General features: G+C 35.3%; 1 protein-coding gene across 3 annotated transcripts in view; it reads right to left on the reverse strand.

The window, feature by feature from the left end:
• LOC150108891 (uncharacterized) overlaps positions 1–23,692 on the reverse strand; it is a 461,422-nt gene that overhangs the window by 127,757 nt on the left and 309,973 nt on the right. For all 3 annotated transcript variants that reach the window (XM_090410738.1, XM_090410720.1, XM_090410728.1), the window contains 2 exons: positions 9,446–9,548; positions 4,426–4,578 (listed from right to left, as the gene is read on the reverse strand). In XM_090410738.1, coding sequence (XP_090266864.1) covers positions 4,426–4,578; positions 9,446–9,548 — 256 coding nt within the window. The remainder of the gene's footprint in view (positions 1–4,425; positions 4,579–9,445; positions 9,549–23,692) is intronic.

Consider the following 23,692-nt stretch of genomic DNA (forward strand, 5'->3'; position numbering starts at 1 on the left):
ATACCTTTGTTAAAGTAAGTTTTCTTTTATTGGAAAAACTCAGATTCATCTAAAAGATGATGAATAAATAATAATAAATGAATTAATAAATAAATGAGACAGCAAGTAAGAGACAAATTAGTCAAAACACTAAATTAGCTGTATACAAGACAGTGTTCAAACCAGTTTTAACTTATGGATCTGAGAGCTGGGTCAAAAGTAAAACACTTATCAAAGACTAGACACTGCAGATATGAGAGTCCTGAGAAAGATTACGGGCATCAACAGATGGCATCAATGGTAATATCATATTAAAAATGAGGATATTAGGAAAGAACTTGACATTGTTGGCATCCAGGAATGAATACAGAATGGGACAGGAAAGATTAGCAAAGCAAGTGCTCTCTGCCAGGTTCGCAGGAAAAAGATCCAGAGGAAGACCAAGATATAGGTGGATTGATATACAGTAAAAATTGCCTTAGAAGACAGAAATATAAGCTCTGACAATGTTGGAGTCTTGACAGGTAACAGACTGATTTGGAGGAAAATTGTAGACAGTAAGTTAGTAATGATGTAAATTTTTCATGTAGTATTATCATGTCCTGTACACCCCTTGAGGGTACATGGCAGGAATTTGATGATGAACTTATTTCAGATGAATGTGTAATTAAAAGGTGTAATCCCAGATTTTTGATATAGATATACGGTCATTCCGATTCAGGTTAGAACGATGGAGTAAGGCCTCTACGCTTTCTTTGAATAAACGTTCAAATTTATAACGGGTTACGAGCAAAGATCAATTTTTTAAAAAATGCCCCAACAACAAGATTATTCCCAATTTTGCTAAGATTAAAGAAACTATAAAATCTCCTGGAGCTCATAATATTTACCGGAACACCAGTTTATCATTAATCCGTAACCAGCTTAAAGCTGCTAAACGTGATCTCGCTATTCACAGTCATCGTATTTCTGATCTTTGCACCTATATTACCACAAACTTGGATCCACATCTTTCACACATAGTTCTAAATGTGGCTAAACGTTCTACTCAACGAGCATATAATAAACTAAGTCAACATATAAACCGAAAATATGAAGCTCTTTCATCTAAACAATTCAAGCCCTTCAAAACTCCAGATAATTGGAATGTCAATATATCCGGACATCCTCTAACTGATAGCGAAATCCTCATCCTGTCAAAAGGACATGATTTTTCTGTTGTTTCTAATAAGATACCATATCTAGATTTCCTAGTTAACATTGAACAGAATCTCAGTCATCTAACTAGTGATAAAGCTAATGCTCTTCGCCTAGAAGTAGCTTCTTCTCTACTTAAGGCCAACTTCCTCCTTCCAACATATCTCTTTCTGAAATGAAATCTTTACAGTCCTTGAGAAAAAACAATCACCTCATTATCACCAAAGCTGACAAAGGGAAAGCAACAGTAGTTATGGACTCATCAAATTACAGAAGAAAGCTTTCTCTTTTACTTTGAGATTGCTCCACATATCAATAACTTGATTATAATCCAACCAACAGACAACTAAAGAAATTAAATTCTCTCTTAGATGAAGTCATCAGTTTAGATAGAGACACACTTGAAAGACTTAAAACTCATTTTGCAAGACCTCCTAGATTTTATGGTCTTCCTAAAATACATAAGATTGACTTTCCTCTTTGTCCAATAGTAGATTGTATTGATTCTCCTACTTACCGTATAGCCAAATATCTAGCTAAATTATTGAAATCTCACATAGGCAACTCTAGTTCCTTTCTAAAAAACTCCTCAGATTTCTTAGAAAAATTGAAAAAATGTCTCATTGCAACCTATAGATCTTATGGTGAGCTTTGGTATAGAATCTTTATATACAAATGTACCTCTCAAGGAGACTTTAAAATTACTTGCTGACATCTTTCCAGAAGACATTATAAAACTATTCGATTTCGTAATACACTCTGGATATTTCTTATGAATTTTACAGCCAAGTAGAAGGAACGGCCATGGGAAGTCCTCTCTCTCCTGCTTTAGCCAACTTTTCTTTAGAACATCTAGAAAAAGTCCTCTTCTCATATATTTTCCCTCAACCATCCTATTGGGTAAGATATATAGATGACATCTTTACTGTATGGCCACACAACAAAGACTCCTTACCTTCTTTTTTAAACAGTATCAATTTTACATCATCGTATGACGTTTACTATGGAAATGGAAGAAAACAACCAGTTATCTTTTTTAGACGTTCTCCTCATCCAGTCACCTTCAAATACTCTTACAACTACAGTTTACAGGAAACCAACGTTCACAGGTCGTTATATTCTTAAAGAATCAGCCCATCATCCTTGTCAAAAAACAGGAATCATAAAATGTCTAATCAGAAGAGCCAAAACTAATTGTTCTACTTCTAATTTTCTACAGAAAGAACTTTCTACTGTCCAACAACACATGAAACTCAATGGCTTTTCCAAAAAGAGTACTCAACATCTTCTCGATTCTTATAATCCACCACAAAACAACAAAGATTCAATAATCGAGTTCCAATTCCATACATCTCCGGGATTTCAGAACCTATCGCAAGAATTCTGAAGAAATATGAGTGAACAGCTACGTACTCACCTATTAACAAATTATCTTCTCATTTTCCTTCTCCTAAAGACAAACGTCAACTATGTCTCTTCCTGGAGTTTATCAAATTCCCTGCAACTGTGATCTCTCCTATTTTGGACAAACTGGACGTTCTCTTGAAAAAAGAACCCAAGAACATCAATCCTCCATTCATCACAACAAACCTGAAAAATCTGAATTGGCTCAGCATGGGATTGAAACTAACCACAACATCCTTTGGTCAAAAACTTGCCTCTTACATAGATCCTGTTATAAATTTGAACATTTATTCAAAGAAAGCATAGAGGCCTTACTCCATCGTCCTAACCTGAATCGGAATGACTGTATATCTATATCAAAAATCTGGGAAAGTCTAATCAGGATAACTCATTAATTCATATTAATTTTATGTTATTTAATATTATTAATTAATATCTTTATTTCAATCATGTCTCTGCTTAAAAATATTCCCTTTAATACTTAGTGATATAACATCATGCAGCTTGTTCTATTTTTAAATGATCTATTGTTGGTATTCCACCTTGTATTTTTTAAAACTGTTCTTGTAGTGCCACTGAAGATGGTCTGCTATTTCCAGACCGAAATATTTGGTTAATTAAATATCTTTCTTGTGTTTATGTGCTTATATTATTCAGTCTTTATGTCACAAGTATCCTTAAAACATCAAAAATATTATTATTATGATAGAAGAAACCTGAAGTTCACAAATTCTCAACATAATTTACAATCTACAGCCCATATATTATCCCAATAACTCTCCTCTTTATCTGCTCCAATTCCCAAGCTCTAAATCAAGAACTGAACACCATCCAGTGCATTATGTTACAGAATGGCTTTACCTGAAGGAAATTTAAACACATCTTGGACACACACACACACACACACAACATAACCCAAAGAATCCTGAATCTGTACTGCAAGTTTCTATCCAACACATCTCAGGCATTCCAGATGTGATTGCAAAGATCTTGAAAAGATATGATTTAGTCTCTACATTCTTCCCTATCAACAAAATTATTATTCTGTTGATATAACCATATAACTGACATTTTTATGCACATGGTGTTACTTCCACAAAATCCTTTATAAATTTCAGCTTTTTACCTCCTCTTGTGTTCAAGAGTGCATCCTGTATTTATTGCTTATGTGGCCAATCAATATGGTCAAACTGGACATTCAGCTAGAACTTATGAATTATTTGTTTCCATCAGCTAGCTTTGTCCATATTATTGACCATGACATTAATACAGATTATTGTACTAAATGGCAGGATGCAGCACTTCTTAATTGCAGTTCTTTTAAAATTACATTATTCAGAGATAATTCAATATTATTCAACAAAGTATCAATAATAAAGCTGATTATTCCATGTCAATCACCAATACATATTTAGGAAGTGATTTTCCAAAAAAAAACTAATTAAATAAAAACAACAACATTTACATTTAATATTATTCTCTTATTATAATTAAATGAACAGAGAAAGAGAGAGAGATATTGCTCTAATAAAAAAAAGTGAGTGTTTAGCTAATATTATGAATTGATTTTAATTTTTACCTTCAGTCTCCACTGCTCTACCAATGTTAATGTCACACTAAAGAAATATTAGTTGTCAAGTTTGTAATGAAATTGAATTCATTTTTTCCTCAATGTGTTTCTTATCTGATAAATTACTACTACTACTACTACTAATAATAATAATCTTTAAACACTGTAATAATAATAATTAGCATTATGATAAGTAGTAGTAGTGTATTATAAAAATTTATTTTAATAATCATAAAAATAAAAAAAAAAACAATAATAAAAAAAACACATCATACTTTGCCACAGGCTCTGCAATGGTGACGCCTGAAGGTGACAGTGAAATCTGAAGTGCAAAGCTGACACATAGTAACTCTAGCATCTGGAATCCAAACAGGAGCCTGTTTTCCTAGGATCAGAGTAGCACCTTCATTTGCTTGGTCTGAAGATTCCTATAATCAAGAAAATGGATGCAAAATGTGTTTTACACATTCATTCCTTGATGCTTCAGACTTAGAATAATAATAAAAATCACAAAATGAATTCACAAAAAAGGCAATAAATAAAATTATGGAAAAAATTACAGTGGAAATAATAATCTATGAATTGATCAAATTTGTTGAAGCATATAAAGTCTGGGAGAGTATTAAAATAGTGACTGTGCTTATTTGAGAGCAGTCTAATAAAATATGAATAGTTAAACTGAGATATATCATTTCATCAATTCACCAGGATGGAGTACTTGTGTGATTTATGCAGAGCTGTGCAAGAACAACAGCTTCTACAAAAACCCTGCTTTTCTATAAACTATACTACCAAAGATTAATTACAGGCTTCACCTGACATAGTTTCTTATTGTTCTCTCTATTCTGTGATGCTTGCCACTGCCATGCTTTTTAGTGCCTGTAGAAAACTCACTGAATTGGTGTAAATTATGCACCTTTCACAATGTAAGGTGTCTTTATGTAATGTAAAAGAAAGTTCTATGGCATGCAACTCAACAATACAGTTGCTACCTTATATAGTGGGATCTGATTACACATTACACTATATGAAAAGATATTCAACTAAAACTTCTGATTTTGAATTGCCTTCACTCAGATGGGAGTGTGTTAAGTGGCATTTGTGTAGTATTGTCTACCCTGAAAGAGCTATGTTGGAGTTAGGTTTTTTTCCTACTTATCCAGCTTTACTTCTCAAGTGACCTCTCATTAAACCATGAACCCATTTATTAAAGAGAATTACATGATTTGTGTAGAGTAAAGAACTAAGTTTAACATCACATACTTGAATATCAGGTTCAATGCTACTTTCCTCAATGATGTAGCCCATATAAATAATAGAAAAATAAATGTATAACATGTTAAATCTTATTTAATATCAGACCATCTTTCTTTATATCTCTCAATCATTAATTAATTAATCTATTTTAAAATACTTCGTGCACAGTATCCGAGTTTTTATACACAAGATTTTCTTGAGTGTACGTGGCTTAGTAATAAAGAGATGTAGCAGTAGTATAATATATTTCCATTTCTTAAGTAAAGCAGGTGATGCAATTTTGCTTGCCGAATGAAAGAGCCCAAGTTCATGTTGAACTTAAATAAGGCTGAGATAAGGTGTTTCTTTACCAGGTATACCTTGCAGTTGTAAACTATCCTATTATGGCTAAATAGGCAGGACAGCCAACATCAGAATTACTGAACATAAAGATTTTCTGCCACTACAAAAACTAAAGACTAGCTGATCATGCTCTGGACATCCACCACAGGATATGCTGGAAGAAGGATACTATTCCTTAAATCAGCTTCTGCCTTAAGAAACTACCCAAACCTCAATAAATTTAGTTACACGAAACTGCCTCAAATTTGGGAAGTCCTCAAACTCTGTACTTCAAACTCAACAGCCAAGGACACACATTTTAGCCCAACTGGGTAGGAGAGTCACTATATAGGAAAGGCTAACTTCAGTCTTCCTTTTAGTTGCTTGGCTTCAGCCTTATTACACATCATAATTCCTCTATGCACATATCATATTGTATTGTGGTCCCAGATGATGGCAATTTCAATTTGCTAAAATACTGGCAATACTAATTACATTTATTATTATTATTCTATGGGCATCTCCATGGAGTCCAAAGACTAATCATGAGAGACCCAAGCTATTCACGCAATCTATCATACCTTTCCTTGAACCCATTAATAGACAAAGCACTCAACTCTCCAAGCAAAAAATCCTCACACCCCTAACCACACCTTTATTCAATTTCCAAGGATGATCCCTTGTTCTGGCCCCTCCAGCAAAGTGCTGAAACATTTCCCTTGCATCAATCCTATAAAACCCTTTAAGCAACTTAAATGTTTCTATCATATTCCCTCTTTTTCTCCTATCAACCAACTTCTGCAATCCACACACCCTCAATATATGGATGTATCAAGGCCTTATGAAGATAAATAACAACTTCCTTATCTCTACTTGTTAATGTGTTCTTCACTAGCCTCACGCATAAGTAATTTTATGTGTTACCTTAGCAATATGTCCTCTAAACCTTAACTCTGTCTACCACCACCCCTTAAATATCTAGCTTCATCTATTTCCTGGGGCACAGTGGCATCAATGTGATACACAGCTTGTAATCTGTTTATCCCAAAATGCATAACTTTACATTTCTCCACATTAAACTTACACCCATTATCTTTCACCCATACTGACAGCCTATTTAAAATCGTCTTGCAAATTCTCCACATCGCCATGATTAACTATTACTGTATTTAATTTAGCATCATCAGCAAACAACTGAATATTTCTTTTCAAGTTATTTCCTATATCATTTAAGTACAAATTAAACAGCAACAGTCCCAGCACTGAATCTTGTGGCACACTACTAATCACCTGTTTTCGCATCGATTCTGCCCCTCCATACACCACTTTTTGATATCTGTCCAGCAGCCACCTTTTCATCCACTTAACCAGTGTCATATCCATCACCATTTACTCTAATTTGCTTAAGAGAATTCCATGTGGTATTCTGTCAAATGCCTTAGCAAAATCCTGCAGAATCATTGTATGGCCATTTCCTTTATCCAACTCTGCTTTTACTTTATTATAAAAAGTTAGTAAATTACTAAGGCATGACCAACTCTTCACAAAATCATGTTGCTCCTCACCCACTATCATATTTTTATCCACCCATTCTTGAATTCTCTTTTTGACCAATTTTTCCAGCACTTTCACCACCATACCCGATATACTGATTGGTCTATAATTTGTTACTACAGTCTTAGAACCTCCCTTATGCAAGGGACTTAATTTGCCCTCTGTCCACTCCCTGTAGTTATTACTCAGTTTACATTGTAATTTCCTTAAAAACTATAATTAAGAATGCCTTTCACTCATAATTTCAAGTTTTTTTCTCATGCAATTTATTTATTTTTGCCTCCTTAGATGAATGTCACTGAAAGGTTTTAATTTGGCTTTCATTAGCTGTTTGTGGTTCTGTATAGGAACTGACAAACAATAAGTAAAGAAGGTGAGAGCTGACCAGCAGCTGCATCTGCAGTGTTGTTTCCCTGGATTTCCAATGTGGGTGGGGAAAGAGCACAATCAAACATCTAGAGTTAGAGCTTTCATGTGATAGAATAATCACACAATTTGACAGAATAATGGATGCAAGCTGAATAAGAGAAAGTATCGCATGTAAAGAACTCAGTTTATATATATATATATATATATATATATCATACATTAATGGTAGTGGTTTTCTTTTATATGGAGAAGAGCAAGTTGTAAGGAAAACATCTCGGTAGTAAAGTTACTGCATTCACAGGAGATCATGTCATCAAGAACATCAACTGTTCATCCAAAAGATTATTCAGATTACAAACTATCTGTAGAGACTGGTTAGAAATGACAGTATTCCACTCTGTGGGTAAAGAGCCCAGTAAGACTGACATTAATGGAATAACAATTCCTAATGACAATAATGGAATAACTAAACATGATAGTTTTCCATAGCAGGAAAACTATCATGTTTAATCTAGGTAATACTGCTTGCACTTGGGGGAACCTGTAACCCCTAGAGAGTGAATCCCTAGGTGACGGTTCAGGGAATGCCTCCCAGATATGGGTGGTAGGAGGGAAATGAATACATCCTGCAGATGAGCAGACACTCAGGAGTGACTGATCCAGAATGGATGGCCTCAAACAGCAACTGATCCAAAATGGACAGCTGATGAAATAGGGAACTTCTTCCCCTGCACTTGGTTCTTGAGACCCCTGTGCATATTAGTCCCAGTATTGTATTATGGATAGATACAGAAGCAAAAGAAGTATGCCATGTGATCTGACTCACCATCAGCATAATCCAGTGACCTGTAAGGCTGGACATGTGAAATATGCTACTGCAGGAAAAGACAACCTCACGAGGACTGCCACCTGGAATGTTAGAGGAATGAATCAATATCTTAGGAATAGGAGAAACTTTTTTGGAGAGGTGCAGACCAATTTGATACATGTTTCCCAAATAGAAAACAGTACAATTTCATCACATCAGGAGAAGAACAAAACAGGAAAGGCATAGCCTTTATTTTGAAAGAAGAACTAGAAACCTCCGAAATCTCAATATACAGGAAATCAGAGTGTGTAATCTCTATACTTGTTAAATCACACCCTAAAGACCTTATCATCAGTAAGTACATGCACTGACTAGCACAGACCCAGACGAAGAAGTAGAAGGATTTTAAGAACAAATAAGTGAAACAATAGAAAAATATGGAGGAAAGAAAGACAAGGTTATAATTGTGATGGGCTTCTTTTCCTTCACTGCCTCTTTAACTTCCTGTGTCCACCATGGAGTTCTGATTTTTCTATTCTTGCAGACAACCTCACCACATGCCTCTCTGGCTGAAACAATCAGTGTTTTCTTCAGGGCTTGCCACTGAATCTTCAAAGTTTGGTTCCTGTTCTCAAACTCGTTCATTTTTTCTTGAATGGTGAGCTAAATATACATAGCATGATCAGCTGAAGATTTTATTTGTGGGGCAGATAATTACAGTATACTTACTAAATCCACCAGGCAATAAACACTCTTTCAGCAGTTAAGAAATGAAGAATTCTTCACAATTTCCTATATAAATGGCAAAAGATTGTTGTTCTAAGCATGTGATCAAACATCATATAATCAAAAACACAGCTAAAATATAGAGATAATTTTTAACATATACATATTCAATGAAGACCACAGTTAAGTCAGTTAATCATTAAATGAAACTAAGGAAATGTCTGTAGTTTAAAAAGCATGTGTTTAACTTATTTTCTTACTTTTTGCTGAATTCTAATATTTGTAAAGGTACTTCGTTTATTAGCATTTTCTTTAATTGCTTCATTCAGAATTACAATCCATGCAGCTCTTTCCTCTGAAGAACTAACAAGGAAACAAAAATAATGCATAACATGAAATGAAATGACGAATATTTTAGATATGTGCTTACACATATCTAAAATATATAAGATCTATATTAATAAGATATATAAGATATATAAGATCAGTATCAATTACATTTTATATATTCTAATATATGCAATTCGCTTTTAAAATTTAATAAAAAATGTTTAAATAATTTCATAAAAGGTTAAAATTTTTAAAAATCTCAGTTTTTAGAATATGAATTATGCCCTGTAGTTTACAAGGCATAATTCATATTCTATGAAACAAGCAATGTTTATTTCAAAAGATGAAGACAAACTGGAACTCTACCAGTCTCTTCTCCATAAGCTCATCCTTAATGGATACTTCAAAAACATCAACCAAAGTATTTTCTGGAACATCTCCTGCCAAAATACCAAATTCAGTGGAGAGACTATATAGCTATCCTCTTTATGCAAGAGTCAGAATATCAGTTACTGATCAGCCTGTCCAAAACTGTCTGTATTCTCCATATTTTTCCAAAAGACAGTAACCAATTTTTCAAATTCCAAGTGCTTATAAGAATTCCACATTCTTGTGGTCCACCTTACACAGGACAGACATGCAGAAGTTTTCAAATAACAAAGAAGGAACATCTAAATGAGTTTACATACTGAAGGGAAGAAAATTCTGGGATAGTGTGCTATCATCTATTGCAAATAACATGCTATCATTTGGGATGCAGTCCTCCTCATGTCCTATTTAGAGGATGATTTTCTATCACTTAAATGTACTCAGTCACATAATCTTTGTAAGACAAATTTATTTTTCTAAATAGCAGTATTAAAAAGTATTTTCATTAAGTAAAATTTTTAAGCATTCAATTACACTAAGCCAATTCATGTTCTGAGCTACAAAATTAAGCTTAGGAAACTGCTGTATTACAATGTGTACCTACTAAACTAAAGGGGGGGGGGGAGTGTTGGTAGAATAAAAAGTACAGATGTACTACAGTATTTAATTAGATCATGTCAATGTATTTTTTGTGTTTATAATTACGCTTATTTTGTCAATGAATTTATGTTCTGAGAAAAGGTGAAAAGCAGTGCTTAAGGATCAAAGCTGTATAACTGCGAGGAGACCTCCATAGGGCCTTTAAAGGAATGTGGAAAACCAACCAGGGCATCTGACCTGGATACTGAACGAACAAGGGTAATATGGAAATTTGGGATTTAGCTGACCAAATTGTATTTTTATTGTAAACTATAAATTCAAATTTTAAACCACAATATAAAATGATAGCAAAATATGACAAAATTTCATGCCAGCTGGGGAGTTCCACGGTTAAACAAAGCCCCCCCCCCCCCCCCCCCATTGTTTTTGCCAGGGAACTAGAGTGAAAAGCAAAAAAAAGTCAGTTACTGGAACAAATCCTGAAACACATCCAACTCAACAACATCAAACTTCAAGATCAGTACTATCACAATATAAGAAGCCTGAATGGCAAAGAAATGGAGCTAGCTGAAGAATTAGATAAGTACCAGATCAAGATAATAGGGGTGACCGAAACAAAAAAAAAAGACAAAAACTGGTGAGATCTTTCTGAGCAATAAATACAAATTGTTATTTATAGACAATGGCAATCAAGGAAAAGGAGTAGCAGCAATAGTATTCAACACTAAATATGAAGCTAATCTTGAATGGCAGACAGTATCAAGTAGAGCGATGTGGACAAATATCAGAGAGCAGAATTGGACGAGACTTATTTGTACCTACAGTTCCACAGAATGTTCTACTAAGGTAGAAGTGGAGGAATTTTTTTTTTTGAGGCTTTAGAGAAAGCAACTGACACAATGAAAAAGAAAAGTTGGTCCTTGTTAGGGATGATCTAAATAGCAGAGTAATAAATGATTGTCAGACAAAAATATTTTGGAAAAATTTGGAGAAAAGAACAAGCTAATAATAATGGCAAATACCTGTTGGATTTCTACTCAGGGACTTTCTACTACATGGACTGGTTATTAGATACCTATATTAACACCATGTTCCAATATAAAAATGTGCACAAATTCACATGGAGAGTAGAGGCAAGGAATAAGAAAAGTCTCATTGACTATGTTATTATTGAGTGATGTTTTCTCACTAGTATACAGAGAATTTGAAATTGATCACCATTTAGTTTTCAGCAGGATAAAATTGAATTTCTTACTGAAAATAAGAGCATTTAAGAAAGTTTTTAAGAGAATAAAAGTTGAGGAACTCTGAGATGTGAACTGTAGACTAAAATACATAAACATTATTCAAGAAAAGAGTTTGAGAACAGGAACCAAATCTTGGAGATTCAGTGGCAAATCTTGAAGAAAACATTGATTCAGCCAGATAGGCATGTAATGAGGTTACCTGCAAGGACAGAAAAATCAGAACTCCATGAACACAGGAAGTGGCAGCGAAGGAAAAGAGAAAGCATATCGAAAGTTCCTGGTGAATAAGTCAGCTTGTACTCTTAGAGAATACAGAGACAAATGTAAGAAAGCTAAATACTGTGCAAAACTAGCTAAACAAAAGTCATGAGAAGACTTTAGTAAGAACATAGAAAATAAATATCAAGAAGGTGGCAAGATATTTTGGAAGTGGTTGAAAAAAACTCAGAAATGGAGAAAAGAGTGCTGTATAAGGAATTAGAGATGACAAAGGTGACATGAAAACTGGAGAAAAAGATATCTTTGAAGTATGGAGTAATTACTTTGAAAAGCTATATGAAACAAGCAGTGATGACAGCACAGCGGCAAAAAAACATTCAACAGACATGCAATCAGGAATACACATCCATACTTGAAGTAGAAAAGCCATCAAAACCCTGAAATGTGGAAAGCCAGCATGAGTGGATGATATTTGACGAAATGTTCAAGTATTGGGCTATAAAAATCTTACAGTGGCTGTAGTGCATAGTTGAGAAGGCCTGGACTGATTGATGAATTCCAGATGACTGGAGTAGCACTCTCATAGTCCCCACATACAAAAAAGGGAATGACAACTGAATTACAGAGGTATTTCCCTACTGAGTGTTCCTGGTAATATTTATGCAAGTATACTTGAGAAACAGTTGAGAAGGGAAGCTTGTGGAAGAATAAGATGGATTCAGGCCAAATAGACACTGGATTTAAGTTTTGTAGATCCGGAAAATGCATATGACAAGGTGCCAAGAGAAAAGTTATTCAAAAAACTACAGTTGTATGGTGTCAATGGGGCATTATATCAAGCAATACTTAGTCTTTATTTGAGTTGTAATTCAGTAGTTAAAATTAAAGGAAGCACAGGAAGGTGGTTTAATGTTAAATCTGGTGTCAGACAAGGATGTACATTATACCCTCTGTTATTCATTATCGATATGGATTACATTATGAAGGAAAGTGGTATTAAAACTGATATCAAAATTGGAAATTTTAATCCTGGCTCTATACTTTATGTGGACGATGTTATACTTCTAAATAAATTCGGTACAAGTCTGCAAGACTCCCTCACTAAATCGAATAACTGTTGTAATAGATATGGTATGAAGGTCAGCAATAACAAGACAATGACAATGAAAATAGGCAGAAGCATTGAAAATATCAACTATATTGTAAATAGAAAAACTATAGAACAAGTAAATCAGCTACTTAGGCACGATTTTTGTGAGAATGGTAAATTAAATATTCAAATAGACAACAGAATCAACAAAGCTGGTATGGTAGAAGATCAACTGAACACAAATTTATATGGAATAAGAGAGAAATCAATCAAAACACTAGATGGCAGAAATTAGTCAAAACACCAGTTTTAACTTATGGATCTGATAACTGGCTTAAAAATAAAACACTTGACCAAAGAAAGAGTAGAGACCACAGATGTGAGAGTCCTGAGAAAGATTAGAGGCTTCAATGGCAATATCATATTAAAAATGAGGATATTAGGAAAGAACTTGAAATTATTAGCATCCAGGAATACGTTAGCAGAACTAATCTCAGGTAGCGTGGTCACTTGAATAGAATGGGAGTGGAAAGATTAGCAAAACAAGTATTCTCTGCCAGGTTGGTGGGAAAAAGACCCAGAGGAAGTCCAAGATATAGGTGGATTGATACAGTAAAAAATGCTTAGAGCAGCGCTTCCCAAAATGTGGGCCGTAGGTTTTGTTGAGGGGGGGCCATGAAATAATGAAAACAAATTTAAAATGTTTTAAGACTGAGTAGATTTTTTTTATTTTAAAATAAACGTATTTCACTTTTATTATTTATTATTTCTTTTTTTTGTTATTTTTTTATATTTTAATGGAAAAATTTACACATTGGTGTTGGTTCACAAACTTTGCTTCCTGCGCATTTTGGCACTTAATGAATATTAGTAAATATTGCTTATTCATATGTTTCATTTCAAAGCAGTGGTTAATTGTATTTACTTCGAATGCTCTCCAGGGAAGCTCCAAATCTTCCTGTCCCTTTCATCACCCATTCTTAATCAGGGATTGTTGATATTGACTTTATATACATATCAAAACTTATTTTATATTATCTGTTATCCGAGCTAGTTTTCTGTTACCAATAAAAGTTTCACATATACTTCTAACATGAAAAAAAGCTTAAACAAGTTCATGTGGGGAGATAGTAATTCGCTTGCAGTGGTAAACAACACGCCCTCCCTAACAGCCACTATACTACAGAGGCAATAAAAAAACAAGTATTTTTATTATGCCAGTGAATAAGGTATGAGGAGTCTGTGTAATATATTTCTCAACAAATAATGCAATTAGAGACAACTGGGATAAAAACACACTAATCTAATTAATGAATCACATGTCCCCTCATACAGAAACTATGCTGTATAGACTGAAACAAAACCATATGTTGCATGGGCAAACACAGTATCTAACTAAAAACGATTGTTATTAATTAGATATGTGTGAGTGCGATTTCCCAAGGCAGCAATAAAATTCAACCGAACATGTTAAAATTCGTAAAAGTGTTAAAACTAAGTAATATATATATATATATATATATATATATATTTGGTTGAAGAGAGTTAGCATTTCAACTCAATTGTCAGCAATGCTTTTATCTTTCGGTTGCATGATCTTTTGTTAATACTGCACCAATCATATGCACATTTTAATAACCTGCCTTTGCTGTCTGTTTCGCGTTAGGCTTAATTACCGTAAAGGGAGAAAAGTCACAAAAGAGAAAAATGTTCCAGGTCCGGGGATTCCCTTATTCAGGTAATATTCACTAATTTCATGTTATCAGTCTGTGGTGTGCCAGTATCGGTAAGTGGTGATATTATTTGATCTATTCTACATTAAAAAATTTAATCCTGTGTTTATTTTTTTTTTATCAGCCATTAAGTGTCTGATAAAAAATAAAAATAAAAAAATCCCACGAACAATCAGAAGAAGCAGAAACAGACTCAAAAAAAGGACAGTATTTCATATTTAGCCAGAACAGCCCGCATCGTCTTCAGAACCAAATGGTAAGAGGCAAAAAATGTAATATTTGCATTTGATTTTTGCAATATTCGCTGTGTATGTTTTGTATTGAATACAAATACAATAACTATTATAATAATATATCTCTCTATTACGATTTTTTTTCGAGGAGGGGGGGGCCGTGAAATATTTTAATTTTTGCAAAGGGGGCCCTGACATCCAGAAGTTTGGGAAGCACTGGCTTAGAGGACAGAAATATAAGATCTGATAATGTTAGATTGTTGACAAGTAACAGATTGTCTTGGAGGAAAATTGTGCAAAGTGGCCATAAAATAACTTTCCCTCATTGGAGGAATCTGTAGCTAAAACCAATAAACGGAATGAGACCAAATTCTATATTAAGACTTTTGAAGGCATGGGTAGATGATTTCTGCGAAAAAAAAAATTTATTACCAAAAGTCACCGATTGGGGAAATTTTGGCGTTGGCAGAGCCAAAAACAACCAAATAATTACATTCAAGGCAGATAAAGTGGAATAATAACATTTCGACAGTGTAAGCAACAGACAAGTCACTCATTCCAGCTAGTTCCCAACTTGCATGTTTTGAAAGAGAACATAAAATGGGCTGTTATGAAAATCCAATCCGACTCCTTATGCTCAGCTGTAGAGCATGTCACACACCGGATGCCATTTGTTATCCAGAGATCTTGCCAGGAACACTCATAGGGAAATACCTCTGTAATTCTAACATTCAATTTTATTTCCTTTTTTATATATGGGTACTATGAGAGCTCTACTCCAATCATCGGGAATTCGTCACTCTGTTCATGCCTTCTGAACTATGCAGTGCAGCCACTGTAAGACTTTTATACCACCATACTTCAGCATTTCTGGTCGAATATCATCTACTCCTGCTGCTTTTCCACATTTCAAGCCTTTGATGGCTTTTTCTACTTCAAGTATGGATATGTATTCCTCACTGCATGCCTGGTCAGTGTTTTTTATCACTGTGCTGTCATCACTGCTTGTTTCATTTAGCAGTTTTTCAAAGTAATTACTCCATACTTCAAGGATATCTTTTTCTCCTGTTTTCATGTCACCTTTATCATCTCTAATTCCTTTTACAGCACTCTTTCCTCCATTTCTGAGCTTCTTCAACAACCTCCAGCATATTTTGCCACCTTCTCGATATTTATGTTCTATGTTTTTGCCAAAGTCCTCCAGTGACATTTGTTTAGCTAGTTTTACAGTGTTTACGTTTCTTACATTTGTCTCTGTATACTCTAAGATCACAAACTGACTTATTTGACAGGAACTTTTGATATGCTTTCTTCTTTTCCTTCACTGCCTCTTTTACTTCCTGTGTCCAAAATGGAGTTCTGATTTTTTCTATCCTTGCAGACAACCTCCACATGCCTCTCTTCAAGGTTTGCCACTGAAGCTCTAAGGTTTGGTTTCTGTTCACAAACTTTTTTTCATTTTTTCTTCAATAATCTTTGTGTATTTTAGTCTACAGTTCACATCTGAGAGCTGCTCAACTTTTATTCGCTTTAAAACTTTCTTACATGTTATTCTTTTCAATATGAAATTCAATTTTATCCTGCTCAAGATTAAATAGTGATCACTTCCAATTTTAAATCCTCTGTACACTCTGGTGTCTTGCACCAGAGAGAAAACATCACTATCAACAATAACAAAATCAATAAGACTTTTCTTATTCCTTGCCTCTTCTCTCCATGTGAATTTATGCACATTTTTATGTTGGAACATGGTGTTGTAATAACCAGTCCATGTCCTGATCAGAAATATAACAGGTATTTGCCATTATTATTAGCTTTGCTCTTTTCTCCAAATTTTTCCAAAATATTTTTGTATGTCTGACAATCACTTCCTACTATGCTATATAGATCCCCAACAAGGACCAACTTTTAATTTTTCATTGTCAGTTGCTTTCTCTAGAGCATCAAAAAATTCTTCCACTTCTACCTTAGAAGAGTCTTCTGTGGGACCATAGGCACAAATAAGTGCCATTGTCCAGTTACCCATTCTGATATTTGCCCGTATAATAACATATTTGCCCGTATCACTCTACTTGAGACTGCCTGCCATTCAAGAAGATTAGCCTAGTATTTAGTGTTGAATACTATGACTACTCCTTTTCCTTGATTGTCATTGCTTGAATATAACATTTGTATTTATTGCTCAGAAAGATCTCACCAGTTTTTGTCTTTTCTGTTTCAGTCACCCCTATTATATCGATCTGGTACTTATTTAATTCCTCAGCTAGCTCCATTTCTTTGCCATTCAGGCTTCTTATGTTGATAGTACTGATCTTCAACTCTGATGATATTGAGTTGGGGTGTGTTTTAGGATTTATTCCAGTAGCTCACTTTTTGCCCTGGTTCCCTGGTGAAAACAACGGGACCTTGTTTAACCGGGCAATGCCCCAGCCAACATGAAATTTTGTCATGTTGTACCATCATTTTGTATTTGGTTTAAGTCAATAAGAATACAATTTGGTCTGCTAAATCCCAAATTGCCAGACCATCCTTGTTCGTTCAGTATCCATGTAGATACCCAACAGGGTGCACCACGAGAAGGGGAGGATTGGACATTAGGTCAGAAGCTCTGGTCGGTTCTCCACATTCCTTTAAAGGCTATGTGGAGGTCTCCTCTCAGTTATACAGTTTTGAACCTGAAATACTCCAGACTAAGACACGTAGGTACTATTACAGCAAATGAGGTCGAAGATAGAAGACTACTGTTTTTCCTAAAGGCCTGATGGTGTCCACTAGCAGACTATATTAGGTATTCTTGGCCATTGGGCTAATACCAGCCCAAACAGCCAAAAATACCTAATATAGTCTGCTAGGGGACACCATCAGGACTTTAGGAAAACCAGAAGTCTTCTCTCTTCGACCTCATTTGCTGTATTAGTGCCTGCATGCACGTGTCTTAGTCTTAAGTTCCGATGAAGATGGCAACGTGATGTTGCCGAAATATAGGAAGTATATATTAAAGTTTATTTTAATTTATATTCCAGTTTACGTTGTGAATTCCTTAAGTAATTTAATAATCACAAGAAAAGTCAGCACATTGAAAATCGTGTATGTGGTCCAGGGGACCCTGATTCTGATGAATAAAACATTATTTCCTACGAGTTCAATCACTACATTAATTTCTGCCTCTCTGACACAAGTTGTTGTTTTAGTTTAATTATTATTATCATCATTGTAACGTACCACATAACCAGCTAGAATGAGTGGCGGGGATATCGCTTACATCGTCGAAATGTTATTATTCCATTTTATCTGCCTTTAATGTAATTATAGGTAATTTAATGTAATTATAGAGGTGCTTAAGGGTCAAAGCTGTATAGCTGAGAGGAGACCTCCACATAGCCTTTAAAGGAATGCGGAGAACCGACCAGGGCTTCTGACCTAATGTCCAATCCTCACCTTCTCGTGGTGCACCCTGTTGGGTATCTACTTGGATACTGAACGAACGAGGATGGGCTGGCAATTTGGGATTTAGCCGACCAAATTGTATTCTTATTGGTTAAACCAAAATAAAAAATGATGGTACAACATGACAAAATTTCATGCCGGCTGGGGCATCGCCCGGTTAAACAATGCCCCCGTTGTTTTCACCAGGGAACCAGGGCGAACAGCGATAAGTCAGCTACTGGAACAAATCTGAAAACAAACCCAAACCAACATCACTAGAGTAAAAGATCAGTACTATCAATGTAAGAAGCCTGAATGGCAAAGAACTGGAGCTAGCTGAGGAATTAGATAAGTACCAGATCGACATAATAGGGGTGACTGAAACAAAAAAGACCAAAACTGGTGAGATCTTTCTGAGCAATAAATACAAAATGTTATATTCAGGCAATAACAAATCAAGGAAAAGAAAGAGTAGCCATAGTATTCAACACAAAATATGAGGCTAATCTTCTTGAATGGCAGTCAGTCTCAAGTAGAGTAATGTGGGCAAATATGAGAATGGGAAACTGGACAATAAGACTTATTTGTGCCTTAGTAGAACAGAAGGTTCTACTAAGGTAGAAGTGGAGGAAGTTTTTGAGGCTTTAGAAAAAGCAACTGACACAATGAAAAATGAAAAGTTGGTCCTTGTTGGGGATCTAAATAGCAGAGTAGGAAATGATTGTGAGACATACAAAAATATTTTGGGAAAATTTGGAGAAAAGAGCAAAGCTAATAATAATGGCAAATATCTGTTCGATTTCTGCTCAGGACATGGACTGGTTATTACTAACACCATGTTCCAACATAAAAATGTGCACAAATTCACATGGAGAGAAGAAGCTAGGAATAAGAAAAGTCTCACTGACTATGTTATTGTTGATAGTGATGTTTTCTCCCTGGTGCAGGACACCAGAGTGAACAGAGGATTTGAAATTGGAAGTGATCACTATTTAGTCTTGAGCAGGATAAAATTGAATTTCATATTGAAAAGAATAACATGTAAGAAAGTTTTAAAGCGAATAAAAGTTGAGCAGCTCTCAGATGTGAACTGTAGACTAAAATACACAAAGATTATTGAAGATAAAATGAAAGAGTTTGAGAACAGAAATCAAACCTTGGAGATTCAGTGGCAAAATCTGAGAAAACATTGATTGATTCTGCCAGAGAGGCATGTGGTGAGGTTGTCTGCAAGGATAAAAAAATCAGAACTCCCTGGTGGACACAGGAAGTTAAAGAGGCAGTGAAGGAAAAGAAGAAAGCATATCAAAAGTTCCTGTCAAATAAGTCAGTTTGTAATCTTAGAGTATACAGAGACAAATGTAAGAAAGGTAAACACTGTAAAACTAGCTAAACAAATGTCACTGGAGGACTTTGGCAAAAACATAGAACATAAATATCGAGAAGGTGGCAAAATATTCTGGAGGTTGTTGAAGAAGCTTAGGAATGGAGGAAAGAGTGCTGTAAAAGGAGTTAGAGATGATAAAGGTGACATGAAAACAGGAGAAAAAGATATTCTTGAAGTATGGAGTAATATTTCGAAAAATTGCTAAATGAAACAAGCAGTGATAGCACAGGGGTAAAAAACACTCATCAGGCATACAATCAAGAATACATATCCATACTTGAAGTAGAAAAAGCCATCAAAGACTTAAATTTGTGGAAAAGCAACAGGAGTAGATGATATTCGACCAGAAATGGTTAAGTATGGTGGTATAAAAGTCTTACAGTGGCTGCACTGCATAGTTCAGAAGGCATGGACAGTGACGAATTCCCGATGATTGGAGTAGAGCTCTCATAGTACCCATATATAAAAAAGGAAATAAAACTGAATGTTAGAATTACAGAGGTATTTCTCTACTGAGTGTTCCTGGCAAGATCTATGCAAGTATACTTGAGAAACGGCTGAGAAGAATTGTGGAAGAAAAGCATGGTGAAGAACAAGCTGGATTCAGGCCAAACAGAGGCTGTCAGGATCAGATCTTCACTTTACGACAAATAGTCGAGAAAGCATGGGAATATAACAAAGATCTGTATTTAAGTTTTATCGATTTGGAAATGGCATATAATAAGGTGTCAAGAGAGAAGCTATTCAATACGTTGCAGTTATATGGTGTCAATGGGGCATTATATCAAGCAATACTTAGTCTTTATTTGAGTTGTAAGTCAGCAGTTAGAATTGAAGGAAGTACAGGAAGATGGTTTAATGTTAAATCTGGTGTGAGACAAGGATGTACATTATCCCCTCTGTTATTCATTATCTATATGGATCACATTATGAAGGAAAGTGGTATTAAACATGATATCAAAATTGGAGATGTTAATGTCAGCTCTTTGCTTTATGCGGATGATGTTATACTTCTAAATAAATCCGCTACAAGTCTGCAAGATTCTCTGACTAAATTGAATAGTTGTTGTAATAGATATGGTATGAAGGTCAGCAATAAAAAGACAAAGACAATGAAAATAGGTAGAATTGTTGAAAATGTCAACTGTGTTGTGAATGGAGAACCTGTGGAACAAGTAAAACATTTCAGCTACTTAGGCACGATTTTTACTGAAGATGGTAAATTAAATATAGAAATAGACAACAGAATCAGCAAAGCTGGTATGGTGGGAAGTCAATTGAATAACTTCATATGGAATAAGTCGGAACACTAAATTGGCTGTATAGAAGACAGTGTTCAAACCAGTTTTAACTTATGGATCTGATAGCTGGGTCAGAAGTAAAACACTTGACCAAAGACTAGAGACCATAGATATGAGAGTCCTGAGAAAGATTAGAGGCGTGAACAGATGGCATCAATGGCAATATCATATTAAAAACGAGAATATTAGGAAAGAACTTCTCTGCCAGGTTGGCAGCAAAATGACCCAGAGGAAGACCAAGATATAGGTGGATTGATACGGTACAAAGTGCCTTAGAAGATAGAAATATAAGATGTGATAATGTTGGAGTCTTGATAAGTAACAGACTGATTTGGAGGAAAATTGTAGATAGGAAGTTGGTAATGATATAATTTTTTCACATAGTACTATCATATCCTGTACACCCCTTGTGGGTACATAGCAGGAATTTGATGATGATAATGTAATTATCCGGTTGTTTCCGGCTCCACCAGCATCAAAATTTCCCCAATCGGTGACTTTTGGTACTAAATCTTTTTTTCACGGAAATCAACTCCCCATGCCTTCAAAAGTCTCAATATAAAATTTGGTCTGATTCCATTTATTGGTTTTAGCTACAGATGTCTCCAAAGAGGGAAAGTTATTTTATGGCTACCCTGTAGATAGGAAGTTAGTGGCGATGTAAGTTTTTCATGTAGTACTATCATATCCTGTACACCCCTTGAGAGTACATGTCAGGAATTTGATGATGATGACGAAAAGTATAAGTATTTTTTTAAATAATAGATTGTTGTGCATACTGTATATATGTATAAAGTTAATATTGAACTAAATAAACACATTGATTTAAGAAAAGTTTATTTATTGCAAATAATAGCTGTAATTTAATTTTGTGTAGAGGTGACTAGTGGTGTTCTGCAAGGTTCGGTGCTGGGACCATTGCTGTTTAATTTGTACATAAATGATGTAGGAAATAACCTGAAAGGAAATATTCAGTTGTTTGCTGATGTAGCAAAATTAGGTAGAGTAATACTTTATGAAGACTTTTGAAGAGAAAGCCTTAAACTCTGCCCCACAAAGACCAACCATATGGCTTCGCTACGTCGATGATGTGTTCGCTATTTGGCCACATGGCTCTGACACACACACTCCTCTCCTTAGCACACTTAAACAACCAACACCTCAGAATCAAGTTCACCCAGGAAAAAGAGGAAAACAATAGCCTCCCTTTCCTATACAAACTAGTCACCTGCCAACGTCAACCTGGTGGAACCTTGGTTTCTCAGTTTATAGAAAACCCACCCATACAGGCAGATACATCCACCAACAACCCCCCCCCCCTCTCGCAACAATATGGAGTTATTAAGACACTATACAACAGGGCTAAACTAATCTGTTCAAATGACAATGCCCTAAACACTGAACTAAACCACATCCTCAACACTTTCTCAGCCAATGGCTACTCCCCCAAAAAATATTGAAATCAATAAACCACGACACCCCCCCCCCTTCACAACAAAGATTACTCTAAATCCATCACCATTCCCTACATCTGAGGCACCTCGGAAGAAATTATCAAAATCTTAAAAAAACATGACTTGACCTCTTGTTACAGACCATATAGAAAATTGGCTTCCCTTATCCGCTCCACTAAAGACCAACCACTTCCCCTAGACCTACCTGGTGTATACCAAGTCCTTGCAGTTGTAAGCCGTCTTACTTTGGCCAAACAGGCAGGACAGTGAATATTAGAATTTCAGAACACAAGGACTACATCCGTTTTCACAAGTACAGCCACTCTGGTCTTGCAGACCATGCTCTGGAAACACGTCACAGAATACAGTGGAAGAAAGCTACAGTAATACATCATAGCAAAATCAAATTTGAAAGACTTTTCATGGAATCAGCCTCAGCCCTAAGAAACATGGCAAACTTCAACAAATTTGGTTGCATGAGACTGCCCCAAATTTGGGAGGCATACATCAGAAACCTTCAGCCCAACGGCCAAGAATACCTACATAGCCCGCTAGGGGACACCATCAGGACTTTTAGGAGAAACAATAGTTTCCTTGCTTCTTCCTCATTTACTGTGTGTAATGCCTGTAATTCATGGAATCAGCCTCAGCCCTAAGAAACATGGCAAACTTCAACAAATTTGGTTGCATGAGACTGCCCCAAATTTGGGAGGCATACATCAGAAGACCTTCAGCCCAATGGCCAAGAATACCTACATAGCCCGCTAGGGGACACCATCAGGACTTTTAGGAGAAACAATAGTTTCCTCGCTTCTTCCTCATTTACTGTGTGTAATGCCTGCATGCACGTATCTTTATTTTGAGTTCCTGTGAAGATGGAATGTGACGTTGCCGAAATATCGGAAATATTTATTAAAGTTTTATTTAATTTATATTCTATTGTACATTGTGAATTCCTTTAAGTTATTTAGTAAGCATGTATAACCAACGTATAAGCCTTCCTACAAGAATAACTAGATGGATCCTTGGCCTTCTATAGAACCCCCCCCTGCACACACACACACACGCATAAAATCTCATGAAAGTCTCTAAGGCCACCCCAAAATAATATATATATA

The sequence above is a fragment of the Typopeltis vanoorti genome, chromosome 2 (genome assembly GCF_054136105.1).
Source record: "Typopeltis vanoorti isolate ZY-2024b chromosome 2, IOZ_Tvanoo_1.0, whole genome shotgun sequence".
Classification (NCBI taxonomy): domain Eukaryota; kingdom Metazoa; phylum Arthropoda; class Arachnida; order Uropygi; family Thelyphonidae; genus Typopeltis; species Typopeltis vanoorti.